Below are 15,258 nucleotides of genomic sequence, written 5' to 3' on the forward strand. Positions count from 1 at the left end.
TACGAAGCGCATTCTCAAGTAAAGGTGTACTGAAACAAACGTTGACTGTTAATACCGTTTATCTGGGTGTTGGCTCAAAAAGAAAAACTCTTTTAATTATAATGTGCAGTGACGGCACACTAATACACAAACCCTCCTCTTGCTCTCTTATGCGGTATGCCTCATGTATTTCTCGGGCTGTTTTGTTAGCGTATCTTCCCAGAACTCTTGTTTTTTCCAAGTCCGGGCCACATGGGCGCCTCTTACAGTGCACCGCAAGATTGCCCGGCGGGGACTGTTTCACTGACCAGGCATGTTCCCTGGCCCTCTCATTCATGCAACGCCCCGTTTGGCCCACATACGATTTCCCACAACTCAGTGGTATGTTATATACCACTGACGTTGCACACTCCACCTATTGCCTAGCGTGTTTTTTTTTACACACTTTACCCTCCCCCTTTTCGTTGTTTATTTTTGAACATAGATGAGTCAGCTTGAGTTGCGCTGAAAACACCACCGGTACTTCAAAATGTCCCGCAACATTTTTTAGATTGTGAGATAGATTGTAAATGCAAGGAATCACCGCAGGTATTGTTAATTGTCTGGAAGGAATATGATCGTCATCTTTTTTCTTCATCTTGGAAAAAAGGTTATCCGCTACTTCCACCAAAAAGCGATCGGGGTACCCTCCGCGTTTTAGACGATTCACCTGCGTGAGGAAGCTTTCATCCGCAACACGGTGGCATGCTTTTGCCAGCGAGGTTCTCATTAGGGACGATGCTGTTGCCCTTTTAACGAGTTTGGATTGCGCAGGATTGAAGGGCGGAACGCCTGTGTTCTTTAGTGTCAAAAGCCACAAACTTGTCTCTTACTCTAGGGACGACAAGCATCAAAACAGCGATTCTGCAACTGTGCCCAACAACCTCACCGTTGCTATCGACGGCAACGACGCGTCGGCACTCGTGGACACCGGAGCAGATTACATAGTTTTCAGTAAGAAGCCTTCTCGTCGCCTTCGGAAGGTCACGATACCGTGTGTAGACATGCAAATACGCACCGCCGGAGCACACTTCGTCACTCCTGTTGGGAGGTGCACTGCCTGCGTCGAAATTTATGAAAACCTGTCCAGTCAAGTTCGTCATCCTTCAGGACTGTGCGACAGACGTATTTCTTGGCGTGGATTTGTTCTGTGAGAACGGTGCCGTCATCGTCCTTGCAGCAAACAAGTTCAAGCTGCGAAAGCCCGTCCTACGTTCGGGGGGATGCAAAACGACGCCAGGCGCCGACTGAGTCATTGCGCACCACGTGAACCGGGTGCCGCGGTCGAGTGTTCTTGCGCCCGTCGTGGCCGATGCTGTCGACTATGGAAAACTTCTTCTGGAAGGAGAAGTTGAACAGCCTCTCGGCAAAGGAATAGGCGTTGCAAGGGGCGTAACAGAGCTGCAGGATGAACGCACTGTAGTTCTCGTAACGTACCTCCGACAGGAGGCACAGCACCTCACGAAATGTGCCATTGTAGGACATGCCGACAATGTCCGGAACGTCGCCGAAATGGCCGCGATCTCCAATGAGCCCTCGCCACCTCATCCGTGCCGTACACCGCCGCCGTAGCTCGACGTTAATCTCAAGCTCAGTGCCATGGAACGACGATAGCTCAGAGACTTCTTTGCCAAATTCAGCGACTGCTCTGCGATTCAGTCGAAAGTGCGCCGAACAGTTGCGAAACATAGCATCGTTACAAAGGACGTTGCGCTCCTTGTGCATCGGCAACTGTACCGGGTCTCCCCGAAGGAAAGAGAGGCCATTCATGAACAAGTACAACAGATCAACCCGTGGGCCTCACCGCTCGTTCTGGTGAAAAATAGGGATGGAACGCTTAGATTGTGCGTTAAATCCAGGCGGCTTAACGCGGTGACCACGAAAGACGTGTTTGCGCTCCGCCACATCGACGACACACTTGACTGGCTGCGCCACTCCTGATACTTCTCGTCGATGGACCTGAAGAGTGGCTACGGGCAGATCGAAGTCCACGAACGGGACCGAGTGAAGACTGCCTTCATCACGCCCGATGGAGTGTGCGAGTTCAAGGTGATGCCCTTCGGACTGTGCACGGCTCCAGCAACTTTTCAAAGTGTCATGCACACCGTCCTGGCAGGCATCAAAGGAGAGAGTTCTCTCTTTTTCCTCGTCGACGTCGTGGTATCTCGCTTAACTTACACGAGCATTTCCGGCGCCTTCGAGCCATTCTTCAAGAAATCAGGACCGACGGACTCACCCTCAACCCGACGAAGTGCTGGTTTGCCTACGGCGAACTGAAGTTTCTAGGCCAGGTTGTGAGCAACAAAGGTGTTTTTTCTTACCCTGAGAAGACTCGCGCCGTAGTGGCAGCTCCACTTCCCACCAACGAAAAGGCCGTTCAAAGATTCCTGCGACTTTGCGCGTGCTACTGGCGGTTCGTTCGGGATTTCGCCAAGCTTTCTGCACCACTCACGCACCTAAGAAACGACGGCTTGAACTTCGAATAGGGAGAAGAGCAACACCGGCCATTTGACGAGCTAAAGAAACGACTGCTGTCGCCACCGGTTCTTGGCCACTTCGTCCAATCGGTGAAAACCAAAATCCACACGGAAGTCAGCAATGCAGGACTCGGCGCAGTACTGGTACAACGACAAGAGGGTACCGAGAGCGTGAACGTCCTCACTGGACGGACGTTGTTGATCGCGGAACGAAATTACTCGACGAACGAGAAGGAATGCCTGGCAGGCGTCTGGGCCATTATAAATTTCCACCCCTACTTATACGGGAGCCCTTTTGGTGTGGTCACCGCCCACCACTCGCTAGGATGGTGAGTGAGCCCGAAGGACCTTTCGGGACACCTCGCTCGATGGAGCCTACGACTGAAAGAGTACGATGTGACCATGGTCTACAAGTAAGGGCGAAAACACAGCGACACTGACTGCCTTCTACAGCCCCCGTCGAGTAAGCTGCAGTCTGCGCCAAAAACGACGATGACGAGGATCGCTTTCTTGACGTAGTGAGCGTTAACGGCATGGCAGCGCTCTAGCGGGACACTCCTGTACCTCGCGTACTGATCGGTCGCTTGAAGAAACGAGGCGAACAACTTTCCCCGCCTTTTCACGTGCCCTACCAACATTTGTCGACTGGAAAGTTATTCTCTACAAAGTGAACTTCGAAGAGATTAACACGACGTAACCCCTACAAATCTTCGAGAAGAAATCTTCCAACCCTGCCACAATGATCCGACATCTGGTCACCTTGGCTACAGCAGGACTCTCGCAAGTATCCGAGAGAAGTACTTTTGGCCAAAGCTCCCAATTACTGCCCGCCTCTACACACGATCGTACCACGAGTACCTGCGACGGAAGAAACCGCCGTCGAAGCCGACAAGCCTCTTGCAGCCGATCGCGCCCCTGACTACATTGTTCTAGCAGATTGCATGGGATATACTTGGACCTTTTCCACCGTCGCGAGAGCGAAACTGTTGGATAATCGTGGCTACAGATTATCCCATCCGGCGGGACGAGGCGAATGAACTCGTGTCGCGAACTGCTTTGAAAGAAGCCAAGTTCTTTGTTTAGTCTATCATCCTCCGACACAGCGGTCCCCAGTTCATGATTACAGACCAAGGCTCGTCGTTCATGAGATACGCCACCTGGATACACACACAAGGAATACGCCGCCTGAGCCACATCGACCACTGCTGAATCACGGCATACCAGCCGCAGACAAACGGGCTGACGCAGCGACTAATCCATACCATCGCCGACATGGTCTAGATATACGTGTACGTGGAACACAAGACATGGAATAAGGTATTGCCACATTTTCAGCTGGTGCACGGCAGGAAAGTGACGACAACGCTCGATGCCATGCTGCCCTGCGACCCGACGGACGACGGTACCGACGACGCCCAGCTTGTCACCTAACGGGCAGAACGGGTACGCCAGCTAGCCTGCTATCGGATAAAGGACCAACAACGTGTGGACGCTGGCTGGTACAACCTTCGCCGCCGCGACGTTGAGTTCCAGCCCGGAGACAGGGTTTGAGTGTGGATGCCCATTCGCCACAGCGGCCTCAGAAAGAAAATTAAAACCCTACTTCAGTCTCTAAAAAATCCTTTGCCGCATTGGGGACTTGAACTACGAGGTGCTTTCCTACGGAACCCGACCTTCAGGACCCAACCAGCCACGTCTCAGAGTGGTCCACGTTGTCCAACTCAAGCCGTTCTACGCGCGTTAGGCCTGTGACGCTGCATGTTTATTTCATCTCGCCGTAGAGGAGAGCAACGAGGGGTCCAGGGAGTGTGATCGTGGCTCACGTCGGATCCGTAAAAGCTGCTTCGTCTAATGGAAATTGTGCCGATTTGTATAAATAATGTTTACGACCACCTGTCGGAAGTCACAAGGGTCCATCTGGAGAACTCTTTTACTACTGTAAGTGGACGTTTGAAAATTTTACGGTCATGTTTGTGTCAACCATGTGTTCCGCTTAGGTAAGCCTAACGCTAGCGGTAAACGAACGCGCGGCTTGTCGACGGCTGAAATTCCCGGCCCTCGCTTCGGAACCCCGTAGTGGAGGCACGATGACCATGGAGGTCACTGTAGAGGGTACCGAAATTACTCCCGAAGAATTGAGAATCGCGGATTGGTCACGAAAGTGGGAAAACATGTCAGAGAGCTGCAGGACCTCGCGAGAGACGAACGGCGAAGATGCCAAGATGGCGACGCGAGGGCAGGTCGCGGAGCCGATTTCGGGGAGAGCATGAAGATGGCGGGGGAGGCGAACGCCGCGTATAAGAAGATGGGCACAATGTCGCGGAGCATTCAGTTGCGTTGCATCTCCCGCGATTACCGGCGACCGACTACAAGAAACTTATTCGGCCGAAGAACGGGCTGGCGCTCGCAAAAGTTCCGATTGCCAGGCTGAGTGCGGCGGTGCGCATGGCAGTGCAAATTCCGTTGCTTAAGGGGCAAGCAGAGGACGCGCTGATTGCTGGCAATAAGAAAAGCACCCTGAATTCCAGCACCCCGGACATGGGGTGCTGGAAGATTAGGTCTGTCAAGATCGACGACGACGACTACGAAATCACGGCGTACCTCGCGCCGCACGAGGACAACGGGCGGGTTGGGGCACCCGGCATCGACCTGAGATTGACAATACAGCAACTGAGGGAGGCCTTTGGACACCCGAAGAACCCACCGATACTAGGCGTTCAAAAGCTGGGCAACTCCAGTTCGGCAATCGTAACCTTCAAACACGAGACAGTGTCGATGTGAATGTACTGCTACGGTGTACCCCTGGAGCGCGTGGTCTGCAGTAAACGCTACGAGATGTGCTGCCGATGTGGCGAGTTAGGACACAGATCAGGCGTATGCGTCCGCGCCCAATTTAATGGTCGGGGATTGGGAATGGCAGCCCCACCGTAGATCACGTATACGAGTCCAAGTTTAAGCTGTGCGGTAAAGCTAATTTGGCAGCTGACCGCAAAAGCGAAGAAGCTTTCAGTACCCGTTAGGCGATACTGAAGAGGCAATGGGAAACCAAGCTGCGCGGGGAAGAGGAAGAGTGGAAGGCAAAGGAGGCCGAAGTGGGGAGGAGCAGATGGGAAAAGCATGAGGGGAGATCCAGGAGTGAGTAAAAGAACCAGAGTGTGTCGAGAAGGAGATCGGATTCCTTCCCGCGGTTGCCGCAACGGCAAGAAGAGAAGCAACAGAAGGCCGAACCCGGGACTGCGGGGACCACCGGAGGTGCTGCCCTAAACAACCCAGCGAGACCCAAGTCGTCGAGCCGAAAAGTGGTTTGGGTAGACAGGGCCTTCTAGGATAAACGCGTTGAAGAAATGTTTAAGGTTAAGGCAGAAAATCGCATGCTTAAGAACAGCTCGTGGCGATGAGAAGGTAGATTGCGGAGCTTCAAATAGCTTTTAAGCCTTATACAGGACCTGCGAAACAATCTCAAGTCCCGGAGCCAAATGTAAAAAAAAACAAAGCAGCAGAGTGCGGCTCCGCCACCGGTTAAGAGGGCGGAGAACGTGGACAAACCCAAAATAGATAAGGACAAAGAGACAGTGATAGACCTAAATATAGTGAATTTGGAGGCAAACTTTGAGGCCAAATATAGCCTGGACAACGAATGGCGCAAAGCCTTTGAGGAACGCATTTTAGGAATGCTTCAAACTCTCCCAGAGCAGTTCCATCAGCGAGATAAGAATCTCTCAGAGCGACTGCATCACGGGGATAATAAACTCACTGAAGAACTTTAGGAAGAATTAGGAGAAAAGGGACCAGGCAGCTGAGCAGAGGGATCGGCTTATGGACAGCTCACCCAACAAGTATTAGGAAGTCGGCTGGATCTGCTAATTGGCAGTCATGTCTTACAGATCCAGTTAAAACAGGGCATGGCGCTGGAACTTTAGAGACTTCACGCGCAAGCGTGCCGTGAAAACCGAAAGGGACGACGATGCGGTAGACAAGAGATTAATGGATATCTGGATCACAAAGAAAGGGTTGCAGGACCGGCAATGACAAAAAAATGGAACCGGAATATCAAAACACAGATAGCGGCTTTAAAAAGGGAATTGAAGAGCGCGCAATCGCACCCGCGAAGCAAAATTGGGGACGTCTGCGATCACACGGGGAGGATTTTGAGTACCGCGGACACTTGGCAACTTGTTCGCCACCTCTTAGATCCGGATAGCGCAAAGTCAGTGTACAAACAACAGGGGCGAAAGACTGGCGTATCAATCTGACGAAACTAAGAATGAACACGTGAAATTTCGGAACAGGTACCTCAATCCCGCTGGATCTTAACCCCTCCCCGACAACGGAGGCAAGAGAATTCGGAACTAGACATTTCAATCTCCCTGGCTGAGGGCAGAGCTGAGATTAATCAGCTGAGGTCTAAGTCAGTGGCTGGGCCGTACAGGGTGAGCAACAGAATTCTCTGTAATTTAGACGACAGGTCTATCGCCAACCTCGCAGCGTACATGCAGGAGTCCTGGTAGAACGGGACGATACCGCAGGACTGGAGACTTGCAAACCTTATTTACATTCCTAACCCGGCGAAGAAACTGGGCTTCAACAACGTCAGGATGATATCACGCACCTCCTGCGTGGGTGAGCTTATGGAGCACGTCGTTCAGACGTGGCTGAGTAGGTAGATGGATGAAAATGGGCTTTATCCGGACACCATAATCGGTATTCGAGCAAAGCTGTCGGCATGCGACGTGATGCTGCAGCTCAAATAGCAAATTATAATGAAGCAAACGCGAGACATGAAAGCGAGGGGGGGGGGGGGGGGGGGTTAGATGTGGCAAAGACATTTGGCAACGTGAGACACCAGTCGATGTTGGAGAATCTTGACTCACTCAATGGTCGGTAAAAGAGTGTAAAATTACATCACGGACTTTCTTATGAATAGGAAAGCCACTTTCAAGATAGGGGAAGTGTCTATTGAGGACATTAAACTGAACAAGAGGGTGCCGCCGCGGGGCTCGGTGTTATCACCGACCCTCTTTAAGATTGCGATGTTGAGATTCCCCAAACAGTTCGGGGAAATTAAGAATCTAAACCACACCTTATACGCGGATGACTTAACATTATAGATAAAAAAGGGCCGTTACGGGCAAATTGAAATTTCCCTGCAAAGTGCCATTGATATCATCGAAGAGTACCTGAAAGCCAAAGGACTCAAATGTTCGACAGAAAAGTCGAAAGCACTGTTCCTCATGCCCCCCGGAAAACGGCGGCTTCACAAAAGCGCGAGCCGGACATCCACTAGTACGTCAGAGGCGAAGAGATCTCCGCGGTCGTCTGTATCCGCGTCCTCGGGCTAAGGATGCAGGCGAACCGGAAGAATCATACAACGCCTGCTAGATTAAAAGCCAATGCAAATCAGATGGGTCGTCTCATCAGACGAATAGCGAACAGGCACGCTGGGATGAAGGGGGCGAGTCTCTTGAGACACGCGCAACCTTTCGCAATCAATAGGCTAGTGTACGTCGCACCCTACCTCCAACTAAACGGAGTGGAAAGGAACAAGTTTAAAATCAATATCAGGAAAAGTGTCAAGGCGCCGTGCGGACTCACCTCAAACACGTCCACCGACAGACTTCTGAGGCTAGGGGCATCGAACACTCTCGGAGAGCTGATTGAGGCTGCCGTTACCGCGCAGCATCAAAGGATACTCGGATCTAAAGCGGGGAGGAAACTTCTAGACTGCGGCTACGTGCCCAAGCAGGAGCAAGTCCCCTGAAGAGACATACCGAGACAGATCAGGGAGAAGATAAGAATCCCTCCGCCACCCAGAAACCCTGCGTTTCACGAAGGCAGACGTAAAGACAGGGCAGAGGCATCACAAGCTATGTATACAGGTCGACAGGACGTCCTATCTACGGATGCTGCAGATTATGAGAGCAAAGCGGCACACGGCGACCGTGGCGGTTAGGGAATACGGCACTCCGGTGACGTGCTGCACAGTCAGTAGCGTTGAGACGGTAGAAGCTGAAGAAGTGGCCATAGCCTTGGCTGTCAGGCAAAGGGTGGGTTAAGGTGGTCATCAGCGACTCCAAATACGCTGTGAGAAATTAAGAATCGAGGAGGGTGACGGAGACTGCCATGTGTTTATTAAACATTTAAGGAGGATCCAGAGAGCTAGTTCTGTTCGTTGGGGCACCAGCTCACCAGGGACTTAGAAAGAACGAGGAGGCTCATTCGGTCGGCCGAAGTTTCACTTACCGGTCGACCCCCGGAACCACCCAAGTGCCCGGAACTATCAACAGCAGAGAGGATGTGCGCGCATATCAGGAAATCACTATACTGCAGACTAAACCGACAAATTTATCTGGGAGCGACAGAATGCTCACTGAGAAAGAGGAGGTTATGTGGAGGAAATTACAGACGTGGTTATTTAATATTTACCAACCCCGTACTCTACGGCAAGTGGCATCCAGATGTATTCAGGTCAAAGTGCTAACTTAGCGATGAGGCAGCGAATTCGGACCACATGGTATGGAGATGTCCGGCTAAGTACGATAGCTCGCGCACTCTAGAATCCTGGGAGACTTTGCTCGCAGCCCAGACCCCAAAGTCCAGCAGGAGATCATTGGTCAAGCCCTTGCTGTTGTTGTGTCCTGAGGCATTCCGGCCGACGGCTAGGGGCGACGGGGGAAATGGACTTCTCTCGGGACGTTCATTGACTGGCGTTTCACTAAACTGGTTTCTCTCTCTCTCTCACTCTCTGTCTCACCACCTTTTTTTATTAGTCATTTTTGTTTTTCTTCCGCGTTGAATTGGGACGATGCGCTTTAAAAAAAAAGTGGATAATGGGCGCAGGGGCCGAAAAGCAACGCTTGGTCACGGACTTCTAGAAGATTCGCTTTCTCTCGCTTTCTGTTACGCGGAGAAATCACCGCCCGCTTTTCGTCTGTCTCGGCGCTGGCTTTTTATTTTGTTTAGCTAAAGCTTGCCGATATACCTTTCGTTTCAGTTAATTATTTATCATTTCTTCGCCTCACACCGTGACAATATGTTACAATAGTACTTGTACGTGAAACTACAAACTGTACAAAATTCCTGCGTTGATGTTTGATGGTGCCGGCTACTCATCCCGTATGTTAAGAGCATTTTCCTAATTAGGGAAAATAATTCTTAGTTGAACTTGCTTGCGAGATACTTATGGGGAATTACCCCATCGACTTGGCCTATTGGGGTCTACATTCTAGATCAAAACAAAATCCAACTGAAATACGCTGAGTATAGCATATTAAGCACAATGTAGCTGTATAATCTTGAACTTTACAATTGTTTGTATAACTCTAGTAGTGAAAACGCGCTACATCTCAGTTACATTTCGTTAACGCATGCTAGATACATACCGGTTGAACGTGGAGAAGATGCGGAGTTGTGGCTTAAGTAGAAAAGAATCAGGATCAAGACGTCGGCTTTCATTTTACGGCTTCTCTCGAAAGGCGGAGCGCTTCAAGCACGCTTTGCCCTTTTATTTAAGCAAACAGCTCTAAATACAATTGTTTGTCTCTTTCGTCATTGTTAAATGTCTTGACGTGAGGCATTTCACTTTCAAATGACATTGGTTTACTCAAGGCGAGTGCAAAAAAAAAAAATAAAAATAAAAGGCTGAGGTGAACAAATAACTGACATTTAGGAAAGGCCACACAGCATATAAGAAGAAAATAAACGAGGAGTTGCAGCTGACTGGCTACGCAACCTACCACGCGAAGAAGCTTCCAGCGTACGCCCATCTACAAGTTGCGAAATTTTAACAACGCAAGAAACCATATAAACTACCTCTTGCTAATTAGCCATGGAATTGACATATCTCAGTAAAGAAATAAAAAAAATATGCAATGCCGGTTGACGTGTTCTCTGAATGCGAACGTAATTATTTTGACTGTTTGTCAATTTATATATGTAATGTTTATAAAATAAATGTTTTTCTTTCTAACCGATATGAAAACCGTCGCACAAATCCACGCAAATGTGAGTTTTCGTATGGAAATTTCGAAACTGACTTGAATATGCTTTTATGCACAGAAGACCATTATTTACAAGAAAACCAACATTGACTTAATTTTTTAATGAACGTTTCATGAACAATTATCGTATCACAAGTTATTTAATTATTTTTGTTTGCTTTAGAGCCATGGAGCGATTACTCTAGAAATTTCACTCTAAGAAGATGGTGCATAAATACCAGGCGGCGCATACTGCCGGATAATTGAAGAAGCTGAGAATTAAGCTGACGTGTATCTAATGTGTTACAGAAGCAACTGAAGCAGCTGGCGTCATCGGTTCGACAACAATCGTAATAATCGTGCAACCCAGCTACCTGGATCCGCGTTCTGTGTCCAAGGCCTGCCAAGTGCAGGTATGCACCTTTCCAAACAACACTCAACCCCAGACAAACCGTTTTCGAGCCCAGCCACTGAGTTTGAGGCTAGACTCTCACCGGCGTCCCCCCTAACCCTAACCGAGCGGACTGTGATTTCAACCGGCGCAGCCTGCGTATGCGCAGTTTCAAACACTGCTGGCGGCTAAATTCTCGTTTTTTCCCGCTATATTTTGTGTTTCATGGTACGTGTATTTTTCTGAGGACATTGAGAAAGAATTGTACCACAATTGAAAAAAACAAAAAAGCAAAAATAAAACAAAAAACTGTAAACTATTCTTCTTGGGTACGTAACGAATGCGACTGGAATATATAGTTCTAGTTATTTGTGTATTTCTTTTTTCTTACGATAAGTTTTGAAACTGCAGGATTCGCCGCGTGTGAAATGACAAAGTGCTTTTCTGTCAAAAATAAATTGCAACAGAAGAGGGCTGAAAGGCATGCATTTTTCACGCCCACAAATATGTGTTTACCGATGGACAGAACCCGGACATATAATTGAGGAAGTGTTAACATTTGAACAATATATCGTACGTACCACACGATACAGCGCCATCCGAAAATAATTTATTTGAGAAAGATCTCAAATAACACAGTCACAGTTGGCGACAGTCACATCTTGACGATTGGACGAAATCCGAGATGACTTCGTTTTGGGCACGTTTTGGGGAGGGCCTTCTTTTTTCAGAACCACACCAAGGCAAGGGAACGAACGCGACTGATCCGTTTGCCACCCCAACCCGGAAAGCTATTTTGGAGACTACTTGAGGATTCTACGCGGATTATCTGTAAGAGGGGGAAACCAATGTTCCCAAAATAGCGTCGAGGGTCATTCGACGTCATTCACCTCCTTCGTTTCCCGTGAATGTAAAGCAGAAAAGCTTGAATTGCAGGCACTTACCAGCCTTATTTCTCACAATGGAAGATAACACAGAAAGAGTACGCAGTACTCATAATAATATTAAGCGGAAACTTTCAACAGGGCGAGGAAACGTCGAATGCAAAACCGCAAAAACGTAGGTAGAGAACCGCGCTGAGCGGGTCTTCACAGTCCAAGAGAGTGCAGAAAATTTCTAGCTGATAGAGGGCGCGAGAGTCGCACCAGCCGCATTAGCATCAGCAAAATGGCGGCGGCCTAGGAGCGTTTTTAGGAAAGGTTTATACACGCGCGCGAATCGATAACTCATGTCGGCGGGGGAAAGAGCAAGCATGGGAGCGTTCGAAAAATAATAAAATATTGGTAGCGTCGGTGCAGGTGCAACGCTTTTGGTAGGTGTCCACAGCAGCTTAGTTAGATTTACCTGCATCTCCGGCACCGGTGCAGAAAAGTGTAGGGAGATGTACTTCCGGTCGTATCTCAAGACACATACCGGAAGTACACTTCCCTACACTTTTCTTCGCCGGTGCAGGCAGTGCAGGCAAATCGAAAGAGCCTAGAGAGTGTGGGAATTCCCTTGCTGCTACCCGCCTCGGGGAGTGAGAAGGCACACCGGTTCAAGAACACGAGGACCTTCAATCACCGTTATCGCCCGCGCCGCGATCCCAAAAAGCCTCCGCGCATCCGCTGCGATGGTCCTTCATCAACGGCTGACCGCCGCTCGCGTGGCCAGTTGTCCTTGGCCCCCTCGCGGTGCAGATGACCACTGACGATTGTCGGAGGGGCAACCTGGGCCAAACGCTTTGAATCCCCAGGTTTACCACAAGTGTACACAGCGATTCATCGTCATTTACGACATGCATACGTTGTGTTCATTGAAGCCACCCTGCCCATTTTTCCTGTATGACGATTTTTTGTGGCGGCGTTCTCTGCCTGCTGTAAATATGCAGTGAATCTAGCGAAACGCCTTTGAGGGCAGTCGCGGCGATTCGGGCGCACCCACTGTCGTACTTACTTAGCATGCACGTACAGCGGCGTACGGGGGGGGGGCTTGTGGTGCGCGTTACCTTCTCGCCAGAACTGGAGATTGAAGATAACGAAAGCACGCTGGGGTTCTATTTCCTATATATTTTGTCAATAAATGTCACGTGGGCGTTATTTTTTTTACATGCCACTATTAGAAGCTGGTTACATGGCGCGTAAACAGCGTCTCGGTAAGGATCATGGCCCAGACCCAGGGGGGGGGGGGGGGCGCTGCCCCCCCCTCGGGATTTCATTAGGGGGGCTCGAGCCCCGATGCCCCCCCCCCCCCCCCCCGTAGCTATGTGTACATAGTATGTACAGATAGGTACAGTACCAGAGTTTGGAAATGGAGGTTTACATTGTCAGATGGCACGTGGAAGACGACAAATAGGAATATGCGCCCTATTCTCTCACTCCGCCAAAATGTCGAGCTGTTCGCTAGGCCTTACTCGAAGGGGCTGGGCTGTCAGGTAGTTACTTCTGTCAAACGGCTTTTTGACTACATGTGGCCTCGTCATTTTGACCCGGGGTTTTTTACATATAGGATATGAAGTTCGATCACCGCAAAGGTAGTGTTCTATGACGGCCTTTTTTATAGAGTCCATCAGAGATGATATCTCTAGGTATCCCATTCGCTTGAAATCTTCAATGGGTCACCCAAGTTTTGTCAAGGTTACCATCCTACCACCCGCTCACATTTTGTTGTCATGACTCCCCTAACAAATTTTAGATATCGTTTTGTTAAAAGGTTTCCCATTTTTCCTGACGCCAACTGACTAGAATGAGTTGGCAAGTGAAACAGCTGCAACAACAACAAGTGAAATAACTCCAACGACAACGGTCACGATTACTTCATGTGACTGCTGCGTGGATCTGCACTATAAATCAATGCTTGTAAGCCTGTTTAGCGCTTGTTTTCCAGCAGCAGTTGCGATTTTTTTCTTTTGAACGTTTCCAATGTGTGTGCGATAGTTTTCTCGCTAGCTCTTGTAAATTTATCTTTGGATAATCGCTTCAGAGTGGTTCAATATATTTCGCGTTGATATATGTTATATAAATATTGAAATGTTCTTTTTACAATCCCATCTTTATGAAATGCCCCATTATGACCTTAAGAAGTACTTAAATAAATGCGAGTGTGAGTCTGTAACGATGAGCACATTTCGCACGCCTTGCAAAATTCCAGCTCAACAGTTGGCCGACTATACGACTGTACACGCACTGAAAAGCAGAAATCAATATTTTAAGGTAAAGCGATTGAAATTATATAAGGTCAATTTACGTACGAGAAATCGCACCTAAGTCAAACAAATTGCTTTTTTGTTGAAGGTGTTTTTCAACTTCCTGTGAGGTAGGGGCGTGAGTGCAAGACTGTAGAAAGTGCTTCACTAGAGCGGGAATTACCCACTGACCTGAAAACATAACGTTTATTACCCTTTTTAACACTGCACACAATTGGAGAAATGAAGTGCATAAAATAATTCACGGGAAATTTCTAGGCGTAGTAGATTGACGCATGAACAAATTTACTTATCCTGAAATGGAGCGCGCTTCTCGCCTTCTCGGCGACTTGTTGCCGTTGAAAATATCCACCAGGTGCAGGAAGCGACCAAGGACCTCTCCTGGACTCGCGAAGGGCTGCACCAACTGTACTAACCAGGAGTCAGCCGTCACTAGAGCAAACAAATGTTGGCATTTTCTGACACCCTTGATTTGAATGGCCAGAAGGGTGAGATTTTACTTTTAATTATATTAGGTATAATCACTGAACGTCTGGACAGTCAGAGAATTTGTGTCACGCTTATGTTCCTCTCGTGTTGCGTCAGCTATAGCAGAAATATGGGCAGATCGGCGTTAATATCTGAACTTATTACACAAGCCTTGACCTTTTCCTTCTCATAGTTTGTCATAAAACGATCAGTTGACATTGATGTGGAAAGTGTAGTGCGCGTGAGATGAGTAATCATTTAAACGAAGTTGTTCGCTGTTAAGAACAATAACAAGACGGCACTGATGGAAGTATCTTTCAACAAATTAATATTTAAATCACCAACGACAAAATTGACATATTTGCTTTCATTTGCGCGACACAGCTATTTATCTGGTAATGTCAGAAATCATACAAAATTTCCGCAGGGCGGACGATATATAAAAGAAAAAATATGAGTTCATTTTTAAGACACTAATATATAGTCATCCACAAGAAATGTATGTTCAAGAACAATTTTTAAATTCATCACGCGAGAAAGAAGCATAGCAAACCTCCCCCCCCCCCCCCCCCCCCGCCGCACGCAATCACGATTGATAAAAATGAGTATACTGGGGGAGAATAAAAAAAAATGAGTTTCATGTCTGTACCAAGTTTTCGTTAACATTATAACATCAAACGAACATATACATGACTAGAAAACGAGCAAGCGTTCGTCTATCTTGGATTCAGCTGATCTAACATT

The 15,258-nt window shown here is 48.5% G+C and overlaps 1 protein-coding gene across 1 annotated transcript in view; it reads right to left on the reverse strand.

Annotated features, from left to right (window-relative positions):
* The window catches only part of LOC121836174 (chymotrypsinogen A-like), a 40,077-nt gene extending 30,130 nt beyond the window's left edge, over positions 1–9,947 (reverse strand). The window contains exon 1 of the mRNA XM_042290995.1: positions 9,875–9,947. Coding sequence (XP_042146929.1) covers positions 9,875–9,947 — 73 coding nt within the window. The remainder of the gene's footprint in view (positions 1–9,874) is intronic.
* Positions 9,948–15,258: the final 5,311 nt, after the last annotated feature.

This window comes from Ixodes scapularis, unplaced genomic scaffold (genome assembly GCF_016920785.2).
Source record: "Ixodes scapularis isolate PalLabHiFi unplaced genomic scaffold, ASM1692078v2 PGA_scaffold1__304_contigs__length_218370807, whole genome shotgun sequence".
In the NCBI taxonomy this organism is placed as follows: Eukaryota; Metazoa; Arthropoda; class Arachnida; order Ixodida; family Ixodidae; genus Ixodes; species Ixodes scapularis.